The sequence below is a fragment of the Lutjanus erythropterus genome, chromosome 1 (genome assembly GCF_056507025.1).
Source record: "Lutjanus erythropterus isolate fLutEry1 chromosome 1, fLutEry1.hap2, whole genome shotgun sequence".
NCBI lineage: Eukaryota > Metazoa > Chordata > Actinopteri > Lutjaniformes > Lutjanidae > Lutjanus > Lutjanus erythropterus.
This window is the reverse complement of record NC_139317.1, coordinates 9,587,610-9,609,417: the sequence shown is the minus strand read 5'-3', so window position 1 is coordinate 9,609,417 and position 21,808 is coordinate 9,587,610. Positions and strand designations below refer to the sequence as shown.

General features: G+C 39.4%; 1 protein-coding gene across 1 annotated transcript; it reads left to right on the top strand.

The window, feature by feature from the left end:
* The first annotated feature begins 76 nt into the window (after positions 1–76).
* Positions 77–21,695, top strand: LOC146332616 (cilia- and flagella-associated protein 70-like). Its single transcript, XM_084723665.1, has 27 exons — positions 77–202; positions 1,578–1,764; positions 2,510–2,605; positions 2,746–2,819; positions 3,504–3,572; positions 5,198–5,383; positions 5,623–5,805; positions 7,148–7,242; positions 8,251–8,341; positions 8,489–8,626; positions 9,194–9,352; positions 9,643–9,735; positions 9,976–10,067; positions 10,729–10,789; positions 10,905–11,087; positions 11,261–11,392; positions 11,487–11,615; positions 12,588–12,721; positions 12,806–12,921; positions 13,720–13,944; positions 14,464–14,594; positions 15,353–15,505; positions 17,706–17,867; positions 18,528–18,617; positions 19,531–19,632; positions 20,221–20,268; positions 21,239–21,695. The coding sequence occupies exons 1-27, from the start codon at positions 131–133 to the stop codon at positions 21,347–21,349; spliced, it is 3,312 nt and encodes a 1,103-aa protein (XP_084579791.1). The 5' UTR covers positions 77–130; the 3' UTR covers positions 21,350–21,695.
* The last annotated feature ends 113 nt before the right edge of the window (positions 21,696–21,808 follow it).

The following is a 21,808-nucleotide window of genomic DNA, read 5'->3' as shown; positions in this document are numbered from 1 at the left end:
AACGCACCATCATGTGTAGCACCGTTGCCACGGAAACAGGATTTCGTGTATGCGACGTTAAAGCAAGTGACAACCACGGTTTAAAAAGTTAGCTAAAGATCGTTAATCTAGCATTTGTCTAACTAACATAATGGAGACAGCTGAAAACACGGAAGAAAAGAAGCTAAACATAAATATAACTGTCATCCATGGAAATAACCTGGTAAACTCATTCAACGTTAGTTAGTGTAACAGAAATCATCAACTTTAATACACATGCTAGCTAGAGCTAGGCTAGTTAACTGATGCTAACCAACGGGTAAAGCAACAGCCGATCCTTGCTGGAAGGATGTCTATGAACACTCAGTTTAGCTACCTTTTAAATTAGCTAGCTAAATAAACCAAAGAAAGACTGAAATATAAACATGCTTATTTGGTATAAACCACAAATCTTGTCATTTAATCATTATTTTCATTGTGTTTTTTTTCTGTGAAAATTAAAATTATGATGGAGCTGTAAATAGCAATTATAGACTTGTCTAAGAAAGCTAAGAAATTGGTTTGCTGATGTTTGACTCAGCTGTTGTTTTACTAAACTCTGTTTGTACAAGTGACGCATTTAAGATTTTACTTGAATTACTTGGTTGTGTAAAGCACTAGTCTCAAAAATCCTAATTAACTAGTACAACATTAAGGTAAATGCACCTCTGATCTTTCATCTGTGTCTTTGTAGGGCTTAAAGGGATAGTTCACCCAAAAAAATGTCACATGACATATACATGTTTTATTCGTTGGCATAACTAAAACAACTGAAGTTAATTGTTATGTTTAATGTATGGTTGCAAGGTATATAAAATGTGAGAAGATATTGAAAAATGTCCATTCCAGTTTCTTAAAGTCTTTAGATGTTTTATTTTGTCAGTCTTAAACCCAAATCTATTAAGTTTAATATCATATAAAACTGAGAAAGCAGTAAATCTCCACATATGAGAATCTGAAAACAGCCGTTTTATAGTTTAATAGTTTAATTCTTTTTTTTTTACCACTTGTTCAGTCGGGGAAATGAGTTGCTAAATTTACTAGACTGGCATGGCATTTTACTTGCCCCAGGCAAAGAGGGCAGTATTTACTCTTGAGCCCTGCTTTGCCAAATGAGAAAACTCAAAGTGAGTTGATGCATGTTTGCCCAGACTGTTCACTAGATATATATCAATTTACTTTTATACGTCTGTTTTATAATTTAGCAGCACACAGTATTCACATCAGAGTTATCAGGTCTCACTTCACATTCAGTTTTCACTTTTCAAAGACATCAAACCAGACAACTGATCAAAGAGCATCCCAGTGTAGCTTCAGGTCACACGAGGGTTTGGCAGCATAACAATTCCTGCTTTTGGCTTTGTGTTAAAGAGTTGTCACCAAAAATTGTTTGTTTGTTTTTTTACTTTAATGTAATCGAAACTTAATTGTGTAGTTTGATTTAAGCACCATATGAGGTTCAGGGGCAAATAGAAACCCTGACAGTGTTGGAACACTGGCTGAGGCTGAGAAGGTGTGTGGATGACAGTAGCCACATATTCTGTTTCTTCTCTTTTCAGCAAGGGAAAAAGGCAGACGGCCTCCAGAGTTTTGTGCAGGTCGGACTGGATGGAACAGTGCTGGGCGAGTCAGAGAATAAGCAGGCTGACCCCGTGAAGCAGTGTGTTGACTACGACTTCACCTGCAGCCTCCACTGCCCCAGAGACACGCAGTCTCTCAGTAACATCGCCCATAAACCAATCATACGTAAGCTGAGTTTGATCGTGTTGTCCTGTCTTCTGACATAACTGACAGTTGAGCTGACATTTGCTTTCACTCTATGTCTTCTTTTAACTTTGCCGCCGTTGTCTCCTTGATCACCACATTTAGCTTAGCTTATGTCCAAGTCATGGGAGCATGGAGTTACTTAAATGTAGAAAATGTTTCATATCATTGCAGCTTGTAAGCTCAGATATGAACAAGTTCTAATATTTTTACTACGCTGAGAGCGGTGCCCTAAATTCTAATGAGCTCCAAGTTGGACCTTAATTACTTCATATTTATACCAACAGTAGATTTAACACTTACACTGGTCATTGACAATTATAACTAACTGACAAAACAAGTCAGCTCCAAGAAAATCCCAGTTACCTTATTTTCAGAAGAACTAGCTTAGCTGTGAAAAATAGCCTTCAGCCTTGCACATTTTGCTGCAGTTTTTTTTATCACTTGATGGTGATATTGATGACAGCAGAATTGGTAGTTTTGTCAGTCATCCAAGTCATATTCTGTGCCGACATCCTGCCTTGACACAGCAGGTCTAGTCCCTATGATTCACTGCCAAAAATCGAGTTTAGTGACAAATCTACTGCAGCTTAAACCAAAATAATTACCACTAATCATTATAATAACACTGGTGGTAATTTGCTTTCATTCAGCAGTTTTCATGGTGGTCTGTGCAGCCCTGAGTTTTCACAGCACCGTTTGGTGTAAATGGTTTTGTTGTTGTCAGTGACGGTGACAGAGGTCCTGCCTGAGGAGAAGAAAGTTGAGGCGAGGACAGCGGTGCTGGGCCAAGCTGTGGTCGACCTGCTGCCACTGCTCCAAGGTAGAGCCGTACCTGTTAGAAATGATGTATTTTTATGTTGTACTGTAATAAAACAACCCAAGGTTTGACTCCACAAGTGTCAGGTACTTTATATTTCCTTTCACTTTCACTGTCAGGATGATTTTGTTTTCTGACTTCAGGTGAGTGCAGCTTCTCGTCCACAGTCCCACTGCATCCAGTGACCAGTTCCCCAGTCAAGGACTCCAGAGGCAAGGTCAGTTAGTTAATGTCTCGACAATAATATCACTCAGTTATTGTTAGGGACATGGTCATATGTAGCTACAGAGAGGCTGCATCCTCTGTCTTTTTACAGTTTACATATGCGCTGAAGTACAATTTATAGTTTATAGCAGAGATGTACACATGACATGCATTACTCCAAGTTATGTGTTGATAAAAGATCCTTGTACGTACTTGAGTTACTCACTAATGAGACTTTTAATGGCTTTCATACTATTCTTATATATAAAAAGAAAAACTGATAACACCTGACAAATGATGTTATCTTTCCAACCATTTTTGTTGAGTTCTACCTCTGCATTTGTCTGCTTGATTTATGCATTCTGGCTCAAAGGAATTTAGGCTACAGTGAAGGCTGAATTACCAACGAGGCAAAATGTGTTTTTTGGTAACTTAATTAATTGTAATTGTCTTTAAGGAATTTGATAATTGAAGATTCCTTCTGCTGGAAAGGAATTTAAGACTATTTTTGCTCCTATCTGAGGTTATATTTTTGGGAAAAATAAATAAAAAAAATATTAATACATAACATTAATCAAAATTAATATATGCCATTATGGAAGATTTTTGCAGTATCTCCCACTCCTAGTATAGCTCATGCAGAGAGCTAGTGGATGGTGGGTTTTTTTCTCAGTCAGTGAATATTTTACAGTCACAGAACAGCCGGAATGTGGAGTCACCAGTTAGGGCCAGACGGAAGTCGGAGGCAAGCCAAGTGTGGAGGAAGGTAATTCCATCTGAACTCACTGGAACGGTTATAGTTTGGGAGAATATCAAACCTCCAGCATTTCACCAAGAGACACCTCTTAGTATCATATGGAAAAGCATCACCATGTCAAAGGCCCTACTCACACTTGATCACAGTAGGCTGCAGTTCAGGTGTTTAAAACATCTCTGCCTATACTACATCATTATTACACAAATACATTGTGTTATTTGGTATTTGTCTTATCGTGTTCTGGAAACAGTGGCAGTTTTTTTTATACTTGTTAGTTGTTAGGTGGATGGAGGTAAATTAGCACAAGTGACCTATTAGAGCCAGGGCAGTGCTTCACTCCACATCACTGATCCTTCAGTATATGCTTACACTTTCCTGGTACAGGTGGCACAGAGTAACTGTCAACTGTCATCATTAGAAATACTAAGCAATCAATGGATCTGCATGGTGTAAACTGTGCTCCAGCACAAAGTGCTACATGGAGGAGGATTTGACTCAAGAGCAGGAAGAAAAAGTATCACGTGACAGGGATGCTTGATGAATATGATGTGTGATTGTTTGCAAGAAAATGCTTAATTACTTAGTCGTTAAATATATTTAATTGGTGATAATGATATTCTGAGAGGTTTTTGTCTCCTCTTTTTTTATTCATCAGAACTTTTTTTTTTCAACAAAAAGCTGTTGATAAAGCACAAGATAAGAATCATTATAATCTTGACACATTTCAGACTGAACTTCTTGTGTACAAGATGAATAATAGATAATAGAACTGTTTAAATAAGCCATTTTAGAAACAAATTCCTTATTTAGGTTACTTTTAAGACGTTACCACCAGGCTTGGTTGTACCAACATGGATTAACTTTTAAACCCAATTAAATCATGGTTTAACTTTAAATTATGTTGCACCAAACTCTTAAACTAATTTAAAATTAAGGAAGATTACATTTAAATCACTCCTTAAACCTCAGTTTAGTTTTTACAAATGAATTCTGTTGCACCAACACTGTAAACAAACTTCAATTTTAAATGTTATCCAGTATTAACTTTTAACTTACACTTGATGAGGTTTTATTTTAGAAACTATTAACTTTAGCTAGCTAGCAATGTAACAATGTAATTTATTTATTTATTTTACTTTTTAGCTAAACAACATAACATGCTACATACATTTCACTTTTTGATAACTAGCAAACAATAAAAAAACATTACACGTTTTATTTTAATTTGGGTAAGCAAGTATTTCCATATTTATTAAACGTTATTTCATTTCTGTTTAAATCATTTAACTTCCTGGACTGAGATTAGTTTTTAATTGTTTTGCTGAAGTCTGATTAGAACTCCTCCTGGATTAAATTAATCTTTGATGATGCAACCCAGTCCTGTTATTTAAGGTCAGCTTTTTTCATATGTCCCGGCTAAATGTTTCATCAATCTCTGCAGAAAATCATGAACATTTATTGCATTTATTACTAGAAGCCCGTACTGACTTGATATTTTCTCATTATCACTTAAAACCTCCGCAGGAAACATCTGGCACATTTTGTAGCCTTTAACTTTATAATGACATTTGCAGAAAATATAATCTGATATGGTATAATAAATTAAACATGGCTCATGATTGAACTCCCTTCAGCAGTCAACCCTGGATGTGTGTGTCAGTGTGTTGGATCCACTGCTGTCTGAGGCTGAACTCTCAGCCTCCAACCTGCTGAAGATAACCGTGGAGACAGCCTACTCCGTCCCTGAGTCATGGACGCTGCCGTCTGGCCCTGCCTCCTGCACATACACTGCTGCCCTGGAGGTCCCACTCACTGCAGAGGTGAGTATCACATGGCGCTTCACATGCAACTTCTGATGTCATATAACATTTCGTTTTACCATTTAAGGGAAGCGTAGAGCTCACAAGTAAAAATGTAAAGACATTTTAGACCTTCATGATCTGAGATTGTCATGCTGTACAATGAAGCAAGATCAGACAGAAGATTCAGACCAACTTAAAATCTGAGTATTTCCAGGGTGAAGGATTTTAACTAACTGTACTATTCCTCTGATTACCAGAAAGATCAGGTGCTGGTGTTCTGTGAAGGGGAGCTGAAGGCGGGGGGGCAGAGGGAGGAAAAGGGCCGACAGAGGAAGAGGCCCCATCAGGCCCTGCTGGTCCCAGCCAACCACTTCCTGCCTGGTGCATTTTTCCAGGCAGAGCCCATCAAACAGGAGGATGGCGAGCTGACCGGCTTAGAGGTAACTGTAAATGTGACCTTCACCTGCTGCCTATTGTGTTGGCTGGAGTGTTTCAGTGCATTGCAGTATGGTACATAACTGTCACCAACTGTTAATATATAGAATTGCCTGAAAGTGAGGGATGGAAAACATGACAGCTCTCCAAAAATGAAACCAAAACATCTTGATTGCCCCTTGGTGGCTGGCTGCAGTATAGGTCATAAATCCCGCCCCCTCCATGTTAGCAGATGGGACATGGGCTGAACTGAAAAATAAGTATAAATCAAATAAATTTTCCCAAAAATGATTTCTGTCATTTTAAGCAGTTCTTATCACACTGGTGTTTGTTCAAGTGTTCATTTTCCTAAAACTTTTGGTTTTAATTAGTTACTTGATGTTATAAAAAATAATTGACAGCTAAGCTTTGCTCACCATTTTGCACAGACTCTCGCTCCAGATTATGTCACCAGCACAAGATGGCAGCACTCGTGTCCGGGAAAGTTTGGATCCAGTTTATACAGTGGGAGTAATTGAAGCCACGTCATCTATTTTAATTTATGTCAGTGTGGTTTATTTGATAGACATTCTGAATAGACAGAATTTTAAAACCTCGCCATGCGGTAACCACCCTACTTGCAAGAGTGTTCCCCTGTAAAGCAAAGTGATATTAAAAGCACATGCTGCGGTCCAAGGCTATGATGACAGGCATGTACTTTGTTGAACATCATAGTATTGATACAACCCACCCAAAAGTCCATGACACATACACCTCCATCCTGTAAATAATTCCCCCAAAACATAAGCTTTAGATCATTAGTTCCACAATTTGATGTTGAAGGAGAGTGTATTGTTTTTCCTTGTATGTGGATTGTGTCACGTTGTACAGTTCTGGGTATTCAGAGATCAGTGTTATCATCTCCTCCATATTTGCTTCCCTCTGATCTGTGAGACCTGCTATTTCTGCGATACCCACCCCCTTTTATTTGATTGGCCAATGGCAGGCGGTTACCACCAGAGGTTAAGCAAGGCAGTCTCTGAGCAAAATCTATGCACATTCACATGGGTGGCAACTGCTTCTTACCCCATACCGCCGTGAAACATTCCACTCTACCACTTTCCTTCATTAAAATGGCTGGAGGTGGTGAGTTACTGCACAACTGTGTGAAAAGGCTAGTAGATAGTGAGTAATGACATGAGAGTTTAAGGTGCCTTAACATTAAAACTAAGAAAAGCAAATTGACCATAGTAGCATATCTACAACTGTAGAATACTGTAACATAAAATAATACCTGGAGGCAGGCTGAGTTGCACCGTGAGTTACGGGGCTGAAGTAACAAGACTGAAGGTCTAAATGTTCCTATAGGATCAAGAGTTTCGCAACGAGGCAGAGACCACAAAGAACAGGGTGAGCTGGGACACAGAGATGTGCTGCTTCCTGGATGCAGGAGGGACCACCAGGTCAGACACACACACACAGACACACACACACACACACACACACACACACACACACACACACACACACACACACACACACACACACACACACACACACACTCCTCCTGTCTGACCATCATGCTGCCTGTTAGCCATGACTTTAAGAGATTACTCTAGCAGGGGAAAGTCAGTCATCATTTTCTTGGGGCTATGTCTGAACTTTTCTACAAAATAACCACATTTCAGGATTGTAGCAGAGTGCACTTGAAAACTTGGTTCCCTTATTCAGTGCATTTTAGGCCAAATGGAAAGGAAATCAGGAAGTCACGGAAAAGTTGTTTGATCTTTGTAGTGATTTTGCCTCAGGGCCATGCAGTGAAGCTGGGATTCTTGATCTGTGTAACTGAAGTTAACAGGTTTAACGCTTAGAATAAAAATCCAATCCCTGTGAAGAAAACTGGTCTCTACAGCGGCAAATAATGGTTTTGAAAAAATAAGCAAAAAAAAAAAAGACAGAGAAAATAAACATAAATAGAGATGCACCTAAATCCAAATACATAATTCGAGAAAGCACAAATAATGTGATGGAAACAGATATATCTTCTACCTGAAGTTGCTTGATATATATACATCTTATTCCTCAATTTCTCCAGCTAAAGGGGTGGTAGTGAGGTTCAGAGAGATGAGAGAGAGATGAGTGTGGTATGAGGATGTGGAAATATATTTCATGATTAATTTTATGCCAATATTAAATCAACTTGATGCTTTGAAAGCACAGCAGAGAGAGATTCATTGCTGGTGAGTATTAGGCTAGAAAATACATTTGACTGAATTTAACGTGACTTCTGGTAAAATCGCGCCCACTTCCTGTCATCTATCCAAAGACAGAGACAGACACCGAGAATTTTGTTGGTTGAACAGATACAGTTACAGATAATGATATCTCTGTGCCTCTTACATATAAGACAAACAGCAGAAAGATACAGAAAAAGATATGAAAACATGTATCACTGCTGACTGTAACTTCAGGCTGCAGCAGAAGATCACTGAGAGCAGACTCTGGCCGGTGGAGATTATGAAGTCGTCAGCTCCGCTGGCAAAGGCAGCAGAAACCAAGCAGGTGAGATGGCTTTCATATCAAATGATAGATTCAGAGAAGAACAATTTTCCGGTCTCATGTGTAAGCTTTATTGACCTTGCAATGTTGCAGTAGCTCTCTACCCTGAACCGTGTGTGTGTGTGTGTGTGTGTGTGTGTGTGTGTGTAGCTTGCTGAGGAGAAGCCAGAGATCCCCTTCCATGGCGTGGCGTTTGTGGACATGGGACGGCTGCTGTATCCAGGAGTCAGCCGCATCCGAGGAGCATACAGAATTCAGCCCTTCTCTGAGGCTGAGTTGCTGAAAAAGGCCAGATAAACACACATCAAGCTTATTTGCTTTAATTTCTGTTAATTTATTTATAGTGCTTGCTCAGGGTCTGTGTTTACTGGATCAAACATTGTATAATGACTACCAGGAATGACTCGGACACTCAAATGTTGTTTGCTTTCTTGAGTGATCAATATTGATTTCATCTTGGTGTCATAGGCTGTATGCTGCACAGGCCTGCTGTGTCATGTGTGATATATGCAGTTGTAAATAAATACTTCACTCAAAATAGTCTACTAAAGAACCCTAATACTGATCCCATGATATGCCAGGGCAATAAATCTATTAAATCTATTAAATGCGTGTCTTGATACATGAAGCGGCTAAATAGTAGATAGGGGGTGAAATTCAGAATAAAAAAGTTAAATTTAACATTTTTTTTTCTCCTGGTCTCTACTAAAATTAGTTAATTAAAAAAAAGATTATTGTCATTTACAATTCAAATGAAACATCTATTTTTCAGCCATATTGCCGAGCCCTATCCCATGATGCATGTACTGATATGCTTCTGTTAAAGGGAGTTTGTCATTGATCATGTACTTACAGGCCAAGCGGAGTGTCAGTGTGTTAAAGGAGCAGGCCAAGGCTGCTGCTAACCTGGCCAAAGCTCGTGCTGGCTCTGCAGACTCTAACAAGGGTAAGACAGGGAAGGTCTTGGACGGAAGCATCAAGGGAACCAAGGATTCCAAGGAGCCAGCCAAAAAGGTCAGCAAGGTCCTGATGGGCAGAAGAGACTTTTTACATTTTATATGAAAGTTTAATTAGCAGGATTTCCAGTCGTTGGAAAATCAGATAACACAAATACTTTAAATCAAGTCCTTAAAGGTTTTTGAAGCAAAACCCAGTGGTTCATTTTTTTATCCCTCAAACAAAAAGATTTCACCAGGATTTCAGCAGTAAAAAAGCAACTTCAGTTTTTAAGTTTGACCAAACTGTAACTTCGGAATTCTCAGCCTGTATTTGTACGCTGATGTAACCTCTTTTCATTATTTCAGCAACCTGGTAATCACAGCCGGATTGCTGCAACTGGCAGCGCAACTGACAGCCTGAACGAAACTGAGCCGTCACATGTCAATACGGAGGGAAATGTAAGCTTCCACTAAATAGCAACACAACTCTGTGCAGTGTTAGTGCACTCATAAACACAAGAGATATAATTTATTGTAGCTGAAATGACAGTTTCAACAGATGCAGTAAGAGCAGCAGCAACATCCTCCTACTCGTACATCATAAATACTGTAATGTTCTGTAAACCTATGTCGAGTTTACATGCTTGTTGTTATGCAATATTCTTCAGCATGTTAACACCTAATTCCCAATAATGACAGATGTATGTGGAGGCCAGAACTTACATCATCATCGAGATAGCCTTGGAGAAACCGCTGGTACCCAAAACATCTCCAGAGGAGCTGGCCAGAAGGTAAAGTGTCTTATAAATCTTCTAATTAACTGAGTTTGACCTGCTTCTATTGGTCACACTGTCCTGCTGGATTGAGGCCCTGAGCTATCAGAACGTGTGGGCTGTTCACTTCTGAGATCAGGTGGTTATTAAAATGAAACTGTATTTTAAAGGTCCCAGTGCTAATAGTAACAGATTTACACCCAGTTTCATAAAACCCAGTTTTATAATTCTGTTGACTGCAACATCATGTTTTTTAAGCCATTTTCATATTGAGTCATTTCTTCTTTATTTCAGTGGCAGAAATATTCTCGGGCAGCACTTATTATTTTTTCCTTTCCTCTGCTTTAGCAGGTCTCTTAATTCCACTACAGACACTGTTTAAATTATAGACTTTCCTTTATGGATCTCTAAAAGCACTTCAGTCTCCCAAAAATTCTTAATTTTAATCTTCATGAATAAACACTTCCTGACATATGGGGCAGGATAGATAGCCTTATATGGTATTATTTGGATGTTTATAAGATAATTTCTAAGTCTGCATTTATCTAATGTTAGGAGTGCTTGCTGAATCTGACGTGGCACACTCGTAAGAGACGAAAAAAGAAAGAGACAAGACAAGAATACACAAATGTTTTTACATGAGGCCTAATGCAGTGACATGTGTCTCTATTTACTGCAGGGTGAAGGAGTTGATCCCACCCAGACCTCCACTTCCAGCGGGCCCTAGCAGAGCAGAAAGAGTAAAACACAGACGGAGTTATATACAGTTCACACGGACACAGATATATACTGAGAAAATGAATCACACAAGTTGCTTATTTGCTGAATTCTCTCCGTGGTCGTGTGCTCCTGCAGGCAGTGCTGGACTTCCACAGGCAGGTGGGCAACGTGGTGACCCATGTTTCGGAGCAGTACAAGGAACTGTTTGGAGCAAAATGCAAGCCATCAGAAGACTGCAGCCGGGAGCAAATTAAGGTTGAGCTAATGGGAACTCTTAATGACTCTGGGAGATACCTCGCCTTCAAGGAACAGATGAAGGTCAGAACGACAGCGCATATCCCTGATGGATGGATAAAATTTACAGGAACCCTGAAACTGGTTCTCTGGAAAGGATCTGTAGACCATTAGGTTTTTCTCCTAGTGGTGGTTCTGTCACTATTTCACCTCATAAGTGATGTTTGTGGGTGTGTTTTTTTTTTCCTGGTGTGTAGCATGCAGTGGTGAGGATTGTACGTGACAAAATGCAGCAGACAGAGCCACTCTCTGACTCCCAGAAGCTAAAGACTTTTGTCAGTAAGCTCTATGTTTACCTGGTGGACGAGATGCACATAGCTCTCAACAAGGTAACACACACACACACACACACACACACACACACACACACACGTATGTATTTATATGCTGCATATTTATGTTAATTTTTATCCTCCTCACCAGATTTATTCAGGTGGCGTTGATGACAACTCTCCGGATGAGATCCAGTTGAGTTCTGCTCAGCTCAGACATTTTGCCAGAGAGGCTCAGCTTACTGGGGATTATCAGCAGGCTGTTCACTACTACCAAGAGGTAAAATAACAAGCACGCCTCTCCTTATAGTTCTGCTCTTTGCTTAAAATAAGTGAGGAAAAGAACTTGCTGGAACACCTCAGTTTGTTTATTAGTCATAACTACACTGATTTATATTAATAAAATAGAGCAGACAATTAATTATAGATGTCAATCTATTCCCCCTTTTCAGACACATAAATCTCAGTGTTTGTCTTTGATGGATTTATTGGTGTCACAATTATGCCTCAATGCATGCGAGGCCTTCTAGATTTTAAGTGGATGGCAGAAAACTTTTTATAAAGGACCAGTATGTATCATCTAGTGGCATTTAGTGGTGAGCTAGACCTTGTCTCTTCCTCCCCTTTTAAGTGTATACTTGAACCTCCGATGGTCACAAAACTTGCAAAAAACAGAAAAGGCCCAGACGACAGCCTGTGTTTGGTTTGTCTGTTCTGGGCTACTGTAGAAACAAGGCAGTGCAACATAGCAGCCTCTGTGGAAGAGGACCCTCACTCTCCATAGATAAAAATGACTTATTCTAAGGTAACATCATTCATCGTTCATTTAGACTTTAGATTATTATTACGATATAAACTTAAAAATATCTCACAGGATAAGGGCATTTTTAAGACCTGAACACAAGCTATAGTCAGCCCTCACAGTCTGCTTATGTGTGCAGTGTATCAGTTGTTTCATGCTTTTACTGGTGTGCATTGAAGATAATATGAAATATCCGTAAAATATGTCACTCAGTAAGGGGTCGTCAGTTAAGGAAAAAGATCAGGAATCACCATCTTAATGTACACACTAGCTTCTGTCCGTCTGTTAGCGTTGAAGTACATCAGGGGTTTTCATGGTTTGTTGCTTCAGGTGGCCACAGATCATGTTGCAGTAGTAATGAATTATAATCTCAGTGAAGATACAGTAATGACTCTGGCTGGTAAAATAACCTTAGTGATGACTGAATTGTGCTTTTTTTTTTGTCTGCAGCTGGTGGTGAGGCACCCCACTGAACCCTCCCACAAATTTGAATGGGGAAGCCTCTACATGCTGACTGGGGACTACATGAAAGCTAAAGAGTGTTTCCATGATGCTGTTTCCATCCAGCAGACACACCAACCCAGGTAAGAAAGGTGGCAGTAACTTTACTTCCTCCCTGTGTAACAGGCAGTCAAGACCTGTGTGTCTCTCTCCTTTTGTCTCTCTAGCCTGATGATGTGTGGGGTCCTGGCGGTGATGTTTGAGCATTACAAGGAGGCCCAGCTCTTCCTGGAGCGAGCCACCAGCATAGACCCGTCCAGTGTGGTGGCCTGGACGCTGCTGGGTGAGATGAAAGTCTGTATTCTTACTCACTGCAGACAAATACAGACTGCTACTAGCAACACTATTTTGTCAGATATTAGCCAGTCACTATGATGGGGGCTCATGTGAGGCTACAGTTACACAAGGCAATTTGAATAATATGTTTTATGTTTACTTTATATCAGGCTCTGCTCAGACTGCCAGCCCAAATCCATTCCTTGGCATATCCAGATTGTGTCCAGATTGAGTCCCCTAAAAGTCAAAAATTCAAATCATCGTCAGAGACTCCATCAGTCAACCGAGATTCTTCATGTCTAGCATTTGTTTTTGTTTCTGTTTCTTTTTTTTCAGTCAGTGTGCATTTTAATAACATGTTTAAACAGACAGGAGCATACAAAAATGTAGAAGGACAAAATTTCAATGAGAAATTATAAATAAGGTGAAGGATAAATATATTTTTCTATTAGATGGTGCACTTGTTGAAAAATCCACATATCAACACGCACTGATGAGAGAAGGTAAAAGTAGTGGTTGGTAAACAAGTGTCAGATCTTGTTTTGTAGTCTTTAAAATTCTGTTTCAAAGCGTTTTTCAAAACTAAATGAGGAAAATTGAAAGAAAGTACCTCATCACGAAAAAACAGGTATTTCTTTCACAAAAAAATGGTAAATATCAGAGATATAAATCAGCACAGATATCGGCATTTAGAAGAATATTCACATCAGCCCTCATAAACTCTGACCCTAAATGACCCTGGAGAGATGCATGCTGGGAAACGTGTTGTCATTGTCAATTCTCGTTTTCTGGGTCTGCTGCCCAGGTTTGTTCCATGAGAGCCAGAACGAATCCATGCTGGCTGAGAGGGCTTTTGTGGAGGCCAGAGAGCAGCTGAGGGCAAAAGAAGCAAAGCAGCAAACACAGAGGGAGGAGCAGAAGAAGAGAGGCAGGGGAAAAGACAAGGAGGAGAGAAATAAGAAGGAGAAAGACCAGCCCGAGGAAGAGCAGATGGCCACGCCTGCATGTCAGTCTCCCTCTGTTAAGCAAGGTGAGATGTAGTGAGAGTAAAAGCAGCCAGAGAGGAAGAGTGTACTGTCTCTTCATCTTCATTCCTCTCGACACATGAGGGGCAACTAGGCAGCTGACAAATGGATAAACATTCTTGGAGAGAAAAGAAGAAATACTAGAAGCGACTCTGGTGTCATATGTTTGGCAATGGCAACTGAGAAAGGTTAATCTGAGGTTTGGTTTGTTCCAGTTTTCCAGTGTTCTAATGGATCCACAGTGTTAATGTATGCTAATCGTTCATTTATCAGGACAGAAAACATAACGTAGATAAAAATGTTGCTATACAGCATAGTCTCACATAGGGAACACCAATTTACGTACAGTTCAAATGCATTTAATTGGCAAGAGTCACTTAAAAATAAGTCTTGTCTTATCTCTTCTGTCTGTCATACGCACATTGATGCTCCCAGTGCACTTCAGCCTGAAAGCCTGCGGCACTAAATATGTGTTCCCTTAGCAGCCAATTCTGCCTGACAGTGTTACCGTCATTTTCTCCTAGGGCCACAGTGTGGAGACCAAGAATCAGGGACACAAGAAAAGCCTCCAGCACAAAGTGTCAGCTCCAGCAAACTCTCCTCCAACATTTACACAGAGACGATTCAATTCCTGCTGCAGAACGCTGCCCTGCAGGTAAAAACACACACGGTGGCTGATCAGACAGTTGGACAAATATGCTTGAAAACAACCTACAATTTACAATACCACAAATAGTATACTTTTGTGTGTGTGTGTGAGTTTACAGTGTTAGGGGCCCAAAGTGATTTATGAACATTGTTGATGCTCTAACATCTGGAAAATGACAGCTGGCCATGGAAAAGCCACATATTATGGAAATCTGTTGTGGAAAAAGAAGTATTTGGTTTCTCAAATCTCAGATGTCAGAAGATTTTTGAACACAGCAACATGGATGCATGTTAAAATGAACACTGATTACCTTCAATGTCTAAAGCTAAAAACTGAAATTGTCAGCAGCAAAAACTAAAACAAGGTGTGAAAAAACACATGTCAACTGAAATAAAAATAAAAAACTAACTTAAACAATATTGTACACTAAAAAAAACAGAAAATGTCTTTAGTTTTAGTACTTTATTATAATCTCAACTTCTTAAATCTTGTCCCCCAATATTATAATGATAGCAACAAAATTAATACCAAAACTAATAAAAACTAAAACAGTAACTAAAACCTTAAGTTTTTAAACAATAAAAACTAAACTGAAATGAGCAACTAAACCAAATTGAACAGTTAAAAGTGACATAAAAACTAATGAAAAATACAAAACTCTAATAACTCTGGTCAGCAGTAAAGTTTTAACAAGAGTTAAGCAAACAAAAGTCCATGCTGTGGTTGGTAACATTTATCAGCAGTCACTGTTTTCCCGTCATCAGATGGTGGAGCTTACTCTGGCCCAGGAGCTGCTGTGGTCAGACGGTGGTCACAGTGTCTCCTATCTTCTTCATCTGGCCCAGTTGCAGCTGCTCAGAGCCGACTTCTGCAGTGCTGCCAACAGCCTCAAGGAGGCGCTGATTCAGGGCAACCAGGTACGCACACACTGCCTGCTGGCTGCCACACTGAGTAAAGACTGGGTGGAAAATGTGACATGATGGTTCACTGCCTCTGCACTTCTGTGTTAGTCTGAGCTGTTAAAGTCCACAGTCTGTAATTTATCACATTTAAATTAAGTAAAGATTCACATTCAGTTTTGAATATCTTTACGTCTTTTATCTCATTCTTATTTTCATGCAGAAAAATAGAATTGACATAACTTTGAACATATTACGTATTTACTGAAATTATGAAGTAAAGTTTGGATGGTGTTTGCCTACATGGTATTTTTTGCCACACAATCTCTATTAAATATTATTTTACCTTTACTGAGGAAGTAGGACATAAGAGTTCCTAGTTTCTGCAACATTATTAAAGTTATCTGTCTAACAGCTGACTTAGTACATTCTTTATTCATTCTTTATTGCCTTTAACTACTTCATCAATATGTAGGGGACGATTCCTCCTTGTTGCCTTGAAATTATCCTGCTGAAATATTAGAATAGAAAGTTTTCCATATTCCCCAGCTTTTCATGCCAAGTAATTAATTACTGGGGTTCAAACCCCAGAGGTGCAGAACACAACTGAGTTTGTGCCAGGTTTTTTTTTCTGTCAGTGGGTGAAATTTCAGTGAGACAGAATGAGCTAAAAACATGCTTCCATGCATGATGTTCCATGCTTCCCCAAGACATGGGAGCACAATCGGCCAGATGGTGGCACTATAATTATTATAATGTTGGGATGGCCACAACCCTCACACCCCCTCTTAGACCATAAAAGCCCACCACGATGAGTATTCTGCCATTTTATACCTTTTGAAATACACATTACTGACATCTCCTCCTAAACAAGATGTCCACTTGCTACCAAATTGTTTATAGAGCAAGCTTATCAAAAGTTGTGTAAAGCTGGTAGACAGCTTATTTAGATTTCAAGTTATTGACCAATGAACTGCAAAAAGGCCTGGCTCAGCATATAAATAGCCAGCAACTGCCAACCATCACAAAATTCATAGCATACATCTACGTAAATTCCTGAAACATACCCTGAAAGTTTCATTCAGATTGAGCTCTGGGGAGCACTACAATGCAAAAAAAGTGGGCATAGTATACAGTATCACAAATCGTACTAGAAATCTGAATCAAATCTGTCAATCATTACAAAACTCACAGGACATGTTTCAAATAATCACGAATCACGAATAGCAGAAAATAGTTTGAACGCAGCTTGTGGTTTTATTATAATAGGATAATGTTATTGCCAATTCATAGAAATGAAGACACCTTGTCTTTCTGACAAATTATCTCTGTCCCACGGTGCAGTCTGTGGAAACATCATGACTCACAGTTTGAACATATTTAGTTCTACATACTTAAAAACAGGAACAAAACATGATCCTACAGCTGTTCAGTTAATCTAGATTGATCCAAAATTCAAAAGTGCATTGATTCTTCTGAAGTTCTCCAGAGTTCTGCTACTGATGTTCTGTTGAGCTCAGATGATGAAGTCGAAAACAACCCCAGTCAGAAGAGGGGTTGAATAAGATTTGTTGAAACCATTAACACTGTGATGAAGAAAAACATGTACTCGGATGACTGATGAAAGATTGTTCTTCAGATCAATCTTCACTTTGATGAATAAAAGAATAACTGGATGGGCCTCAGTTATCCTTCTGTGAATATATTTATCAGAGCACAGATCTGTTAACAGAGAAGATCAGGCTGTCATCCCAAAAAAAAACTTAAAGAATCTCAGTATTATACCTTTGGGAGGGAGGAGGGTAACTATAAGTCGATGTTGATGAGTCTCTCTGCTCATTATCATGGTGGGAATGGAGACGCTCTCAAAGTCCATCTTATCTGTGTGCCAGGCAGGCTGGTACTCCTGACGCATGACTTAAAACAGTCTAATCTGAAGGGCACTGAGGCCTCTCAGGTCAACACGTCACACACTGACAGCAAACACGGGTTTATCTGAGGCACTTGCTCCTTCTGAAAGGCCTACTGGTCAAGTCAGAAATGCTTTCTTCATAGATAGCAGTTTGTTCATGAATGAAGGAATCGTTTTAGTTTAGTTCAGTTTGATAATGATGTAATGTGACCACACAGCAGTGACAAAGTGAGCACCAATAAAGCTGTTTAAACTAGCGTCTCTTCTGAGCGCTGACCTGAGAGGTGTTGTCGACCCTGTGAGCAGGATCCAGACGTGTGGGCTCTGAATGGTCACTGTCATTACCTGCGGGGGGCGATGAGTGAGGCTCGGGAGAGCTACGAGTGGAGCCTGAACCTCCTGCAGCAGCCATCAGACTCTTACCTGGTCTTCCTCCGCCTGGGATCCATCTACCTCCAGCAGGAGAAGGTCAGAAACACGAGCTCCACTGCTGTCTGATGAGTCACAGTTTACTCATGTGTACTGTAACTGCTGATGAGTCAGGGGAGGAGATTTTATCTGGTGCATTTCCAGGACTGACCATAGATTTCATCAGTCGCTCTTAAAGTCTGTCAGCTTGGGTTGGTGGGGTTTGGCACACCTTGGAAAAAACAGTCATAGTATTTTTTTCTAAAAGAAAGTATGATCAAGTTACCTTTGTATTGTGATAGTGACTGAGTATAACTGTGAGTTTGTCAGAAAAAGAGCATTGTTCTGTATAAACCAGGAAGAAATAGTTATAGTTATAGTTATAGCTCAAGTTAATGCAAAAATTCATAGATTCAAAATCATGTATCATTATTATTATTATACAACACAGAGTTGTACAGCAAATGTAGAGATGTAGTTTCTTTATACTTAACACAAAACACAATATCTATATATAGATGATTAATTAAATTCAGAATCAAATAGGTCAAAATATAAAACAAAATAAGTATTTACATACACGCACATACACACCCAAGAAGTAAATCTCTAGTGCATTTTTTTAAATTGCATCAAAGCTTGTCATTATTGTAAGACATGCTGTTGAAGCCACAAACTACAATGTAACTAAATCTCTTATTCTGTGTTTTTGACTTTCAGTTTGAACAAGCCCAAGTCATCTACCTGCAGGCTTGTGAGCAGTCTCCATCCTGCCTGACCTGGCTGGGCCTAGGCGAAACCTTCTACCGGGTAAAATAATAGTGATGTAAACAATTAAAACACAAAAATACATTAAAGGACCAGTGTGTAGGATTTGCAGGGATCTATTGGTAGAATATGGTTGTTTTCATTAGCCTATAATCACCTGAAAATAAAAATCTTGGGTTTTCTTTGCCTTAGAATGAACCCTTGATATCTACAGAGAGTAGGTCCTCTTCCACAGAGTCCACTGTGGTGGCCACTGGCGTGTGCCTACAGTAGCCCAGAGTGAACAAAAACGAACCACCTTCTGTATTTGGTAAAGGAGGTTGCACTTCAACAATGGGATTCTCAGTGGAGTGATAAGCCCAAAATTCAAAGAGCATATCTCAAGCTTTCTAGTCAAGGAGGACAAAATACTCACTTATCATTTTTTTATTTGGCTCACATCACAATAAACAAACACACACTGGCTCTAGAGGGCCTTTTGAGTTTTTGCAAGTGTCAGGGCCACTATAGTTTCTCCTGAATGCTCGTAAGGGGAGAATGAAGTGTCCTGTTTGCAGTTTGCAAGCTAACTGCTCAATGACACTAAATCCCACACACTGTCCTTTAAATCTAGTTTAATTCTGTTTTTGAAAGGCTCAAGAGAAGCAGTCTCATGCACATGTTGTGTTGGGACATTACTGTCTTAGAGGCAGTTAACAGAGTTATTTCTTCTCCGAAACTGCTGGGCTCAGTGATTCTACACAGCATTTGGAAAATCCTGTTCTCGCCCCTGTGGGGTTGTGAGTTTTAAGTACTGTCCTAATTCTACTGTGAGCAGAGCCCAGGTTACTCTTGGATGTACTTTATACTTAGCCAACAAGTTTCAAGTAAACAAGACAGCTGTGAAGTTGTTGGCAGCCGTATATTTTCATGTACTTTGAAAGGAAGGGATGTGTTTGTGTGTCCGTCTGTATAGCTGGGGGAGCTGTGTACAGCTGAGGAGGCTTTGACTGAGGCCAACCATTTGAACAACCAGAATGCAGAGGTGTGGGCTTACCTGTCTCTGATCTGCCTCAAGGTGAGTTATGTAGAGCCTCTGAAAACACACAAGACTCTCTGCCTCCCTTCAAGTATATATTTCAGTGCAGGATACGACACAATGGGCACACAATGTTTTTCATTATGCTAATATATACTTCCTGGCATCCCCCTTCCTAATCTTAAACATTTATCTAAAGAAAAACAATGATAGACTCATATGAACACAAACCCTTTCTGTCATCTCTTATGAATGCCACACCTGACTGACACAATGAAACCAGGGATTTCTGATTGCCTGTCTCTTATTCCCATCTTTCTCTCACATCCTCACTCAGAGGAAATTAGACATGAGGAAGAAGAGGGGGAAGAAGGAGACACATTAGCATGTTGACAAGCACCCCTGGTCCTTAATAGTCCATAATCTTTTGCTGACCTGTCATGACTGTCACATTCTTCACAAGACTCAATAACTTCAGTTGCGGAGACAAAGCAAGCTCAGTTTAACCCTCAGGTCCAGTGAAGCACGTTCCTCTGTGATCGTCAGGAACGAAGCCCCTGAACTCGGATACTTTTCACTGCTGCTTTTCTACCTGAATTAACCATGTCATGAACCTTCTGTTTTCAGTCTGGCAGACAAGCGGAAGCAGAGCAGTTTTTAAAATATGCAACACGGGTGAGTTAGTCTGCTGTTTTTATCAGTCATGGTGGCTTTGAAGTCGGGCTGAGACTAGTTATGGATTTGTTGTTAATTATCATTAATGAGTCCCTCCAGGACTTGTTCCTGTGAGAATAAAACCGCACTCTGTTCTGAGTGTTCTACATAACCAAAAACCTAGCAACCAATAATATGCTCCTTTTGCAAATGAAGAAGTCCACTTCTGGGGTATTCCACAAAGAAGCAAAATCTTTTTGGAGCTCAAACTCAGTCAAAACAAAAAAAATGATCAAATATAAAAGTGCAAAGAGCAGTGATGAATGACAGTGGTGCCAGTGACAAACCTTATGTTCAGTACTTGTGGCAAAATGAGAAAGAAGGTAAATAATTAAATCTTGATTTGGTTCGGTGAGATGTTCATGTATGTCCCCTGTTAACACAGGAGACTGCTTTGATTGGTGGAACTTGCAGGAAGTTATGATGATTGGTCAAATAGGCTGTAAAGTTGCAGTGATTGGACGAAATTGCAAGGTTGTGCAGCGTTCACAGGGATTGGTTGACATAGTGTTAATTGTTGCGATCACAACTTCACAGCCTCCTGGAGGAACTGATATAATATTAGCATTGCATATAATATTAGCATTATAGTCCAAAAAATGTTTTTTTGTGAGCAAATAAAAACAGAATTTTGTTAAACATATTTATTAAACGTAAAACACAGCAAAAACAAAGCTTTTTGATTTTTCCTCGAGTCAGTAAAATACCTTTTATAAAACTGTTTATATAGATTTTGTAGTTTTTTTTTGTTTTGTTACCACACAAAGAAATCTAAACCTCTGTATTCATCAGTCATTTTGTCATAATGTATTAATTTAAAAATGTTCTTGTCACTCCAGATCCATTTGAAAGTCATATCTCTGTTTTCATTTCATATAAATAAGCTCTTATCTGATAAAAACATTTTCTCTTTGGTTCTCTTGGTATCCAGTTCAACCTGCAGAAGGAGTCACTCCTCAAAGAGTTCAACGAGCTGAAGGATCAGCTCCGCTTCACTCAACTGGTGTCTTGCTTTGGAACAAGCTCTGAAGCAGGAGTTTAAATCCTGTGACCAAGTATATTTCATACACACATAGACACACACACACACACACCCCAAGTGACCAGAGATTTTTATTGTATTTAAGAATGTATATGAATTAATCATTGTCATGCACATGATGAGTCAGACTTTACAATGGAAAATGGAGATCAGAAACTGGTCAAGCCATAATAATAAAGTTCAATATTGACATTACAAACAAACCCAAAGCAACATAATTGTCTCAAATATATAGAAAACAACTGCAATATAGTATTTTTTTAAAAAATGTACAGCTTAGACAAAAGAAAAGAAAAAGGGCATGTGGTGACTGGTAGCAACAGAAAATTGAAAAAAAAAAAAATAATTGTCTCTCTTTTCATGTCATTTTTTTTTCCATCTGAACAGAAAACGAGCCTGATGAGACGTTCTGGCCTTGTTGTTCTAAAACACCTCACCAGATTTTGGCACAATCCTTCC

What these genes read in the sequence shown, in the direction of transcription:
- LOC146332616 (XM_084723665.1), top strand. Translation starts at nt 131, where the DNA reads ATGGAGACAGCTGAAAACACGGAAGAAAAGAAGCTAAACATAAATATA. An exon ending in AGGCAGCAGAAACCAAGCAG is followed by an intron (nt 8,342 to 8,488) that starts GTGAGATGGCTT and finishes GTGTGTGTGTAG; the next exon opens with CTTGCTGAGGAGAAGCCAGA. An exon ending in GCCCTAGCAGAGCAGAAAGA is followed by an intron (nt 10,790 to 10,904) that starts GTAAAACACAGA and finishes GTGCTCCTGCAG; the next exon opens with GCAGTGCTGGACTTCCACAG.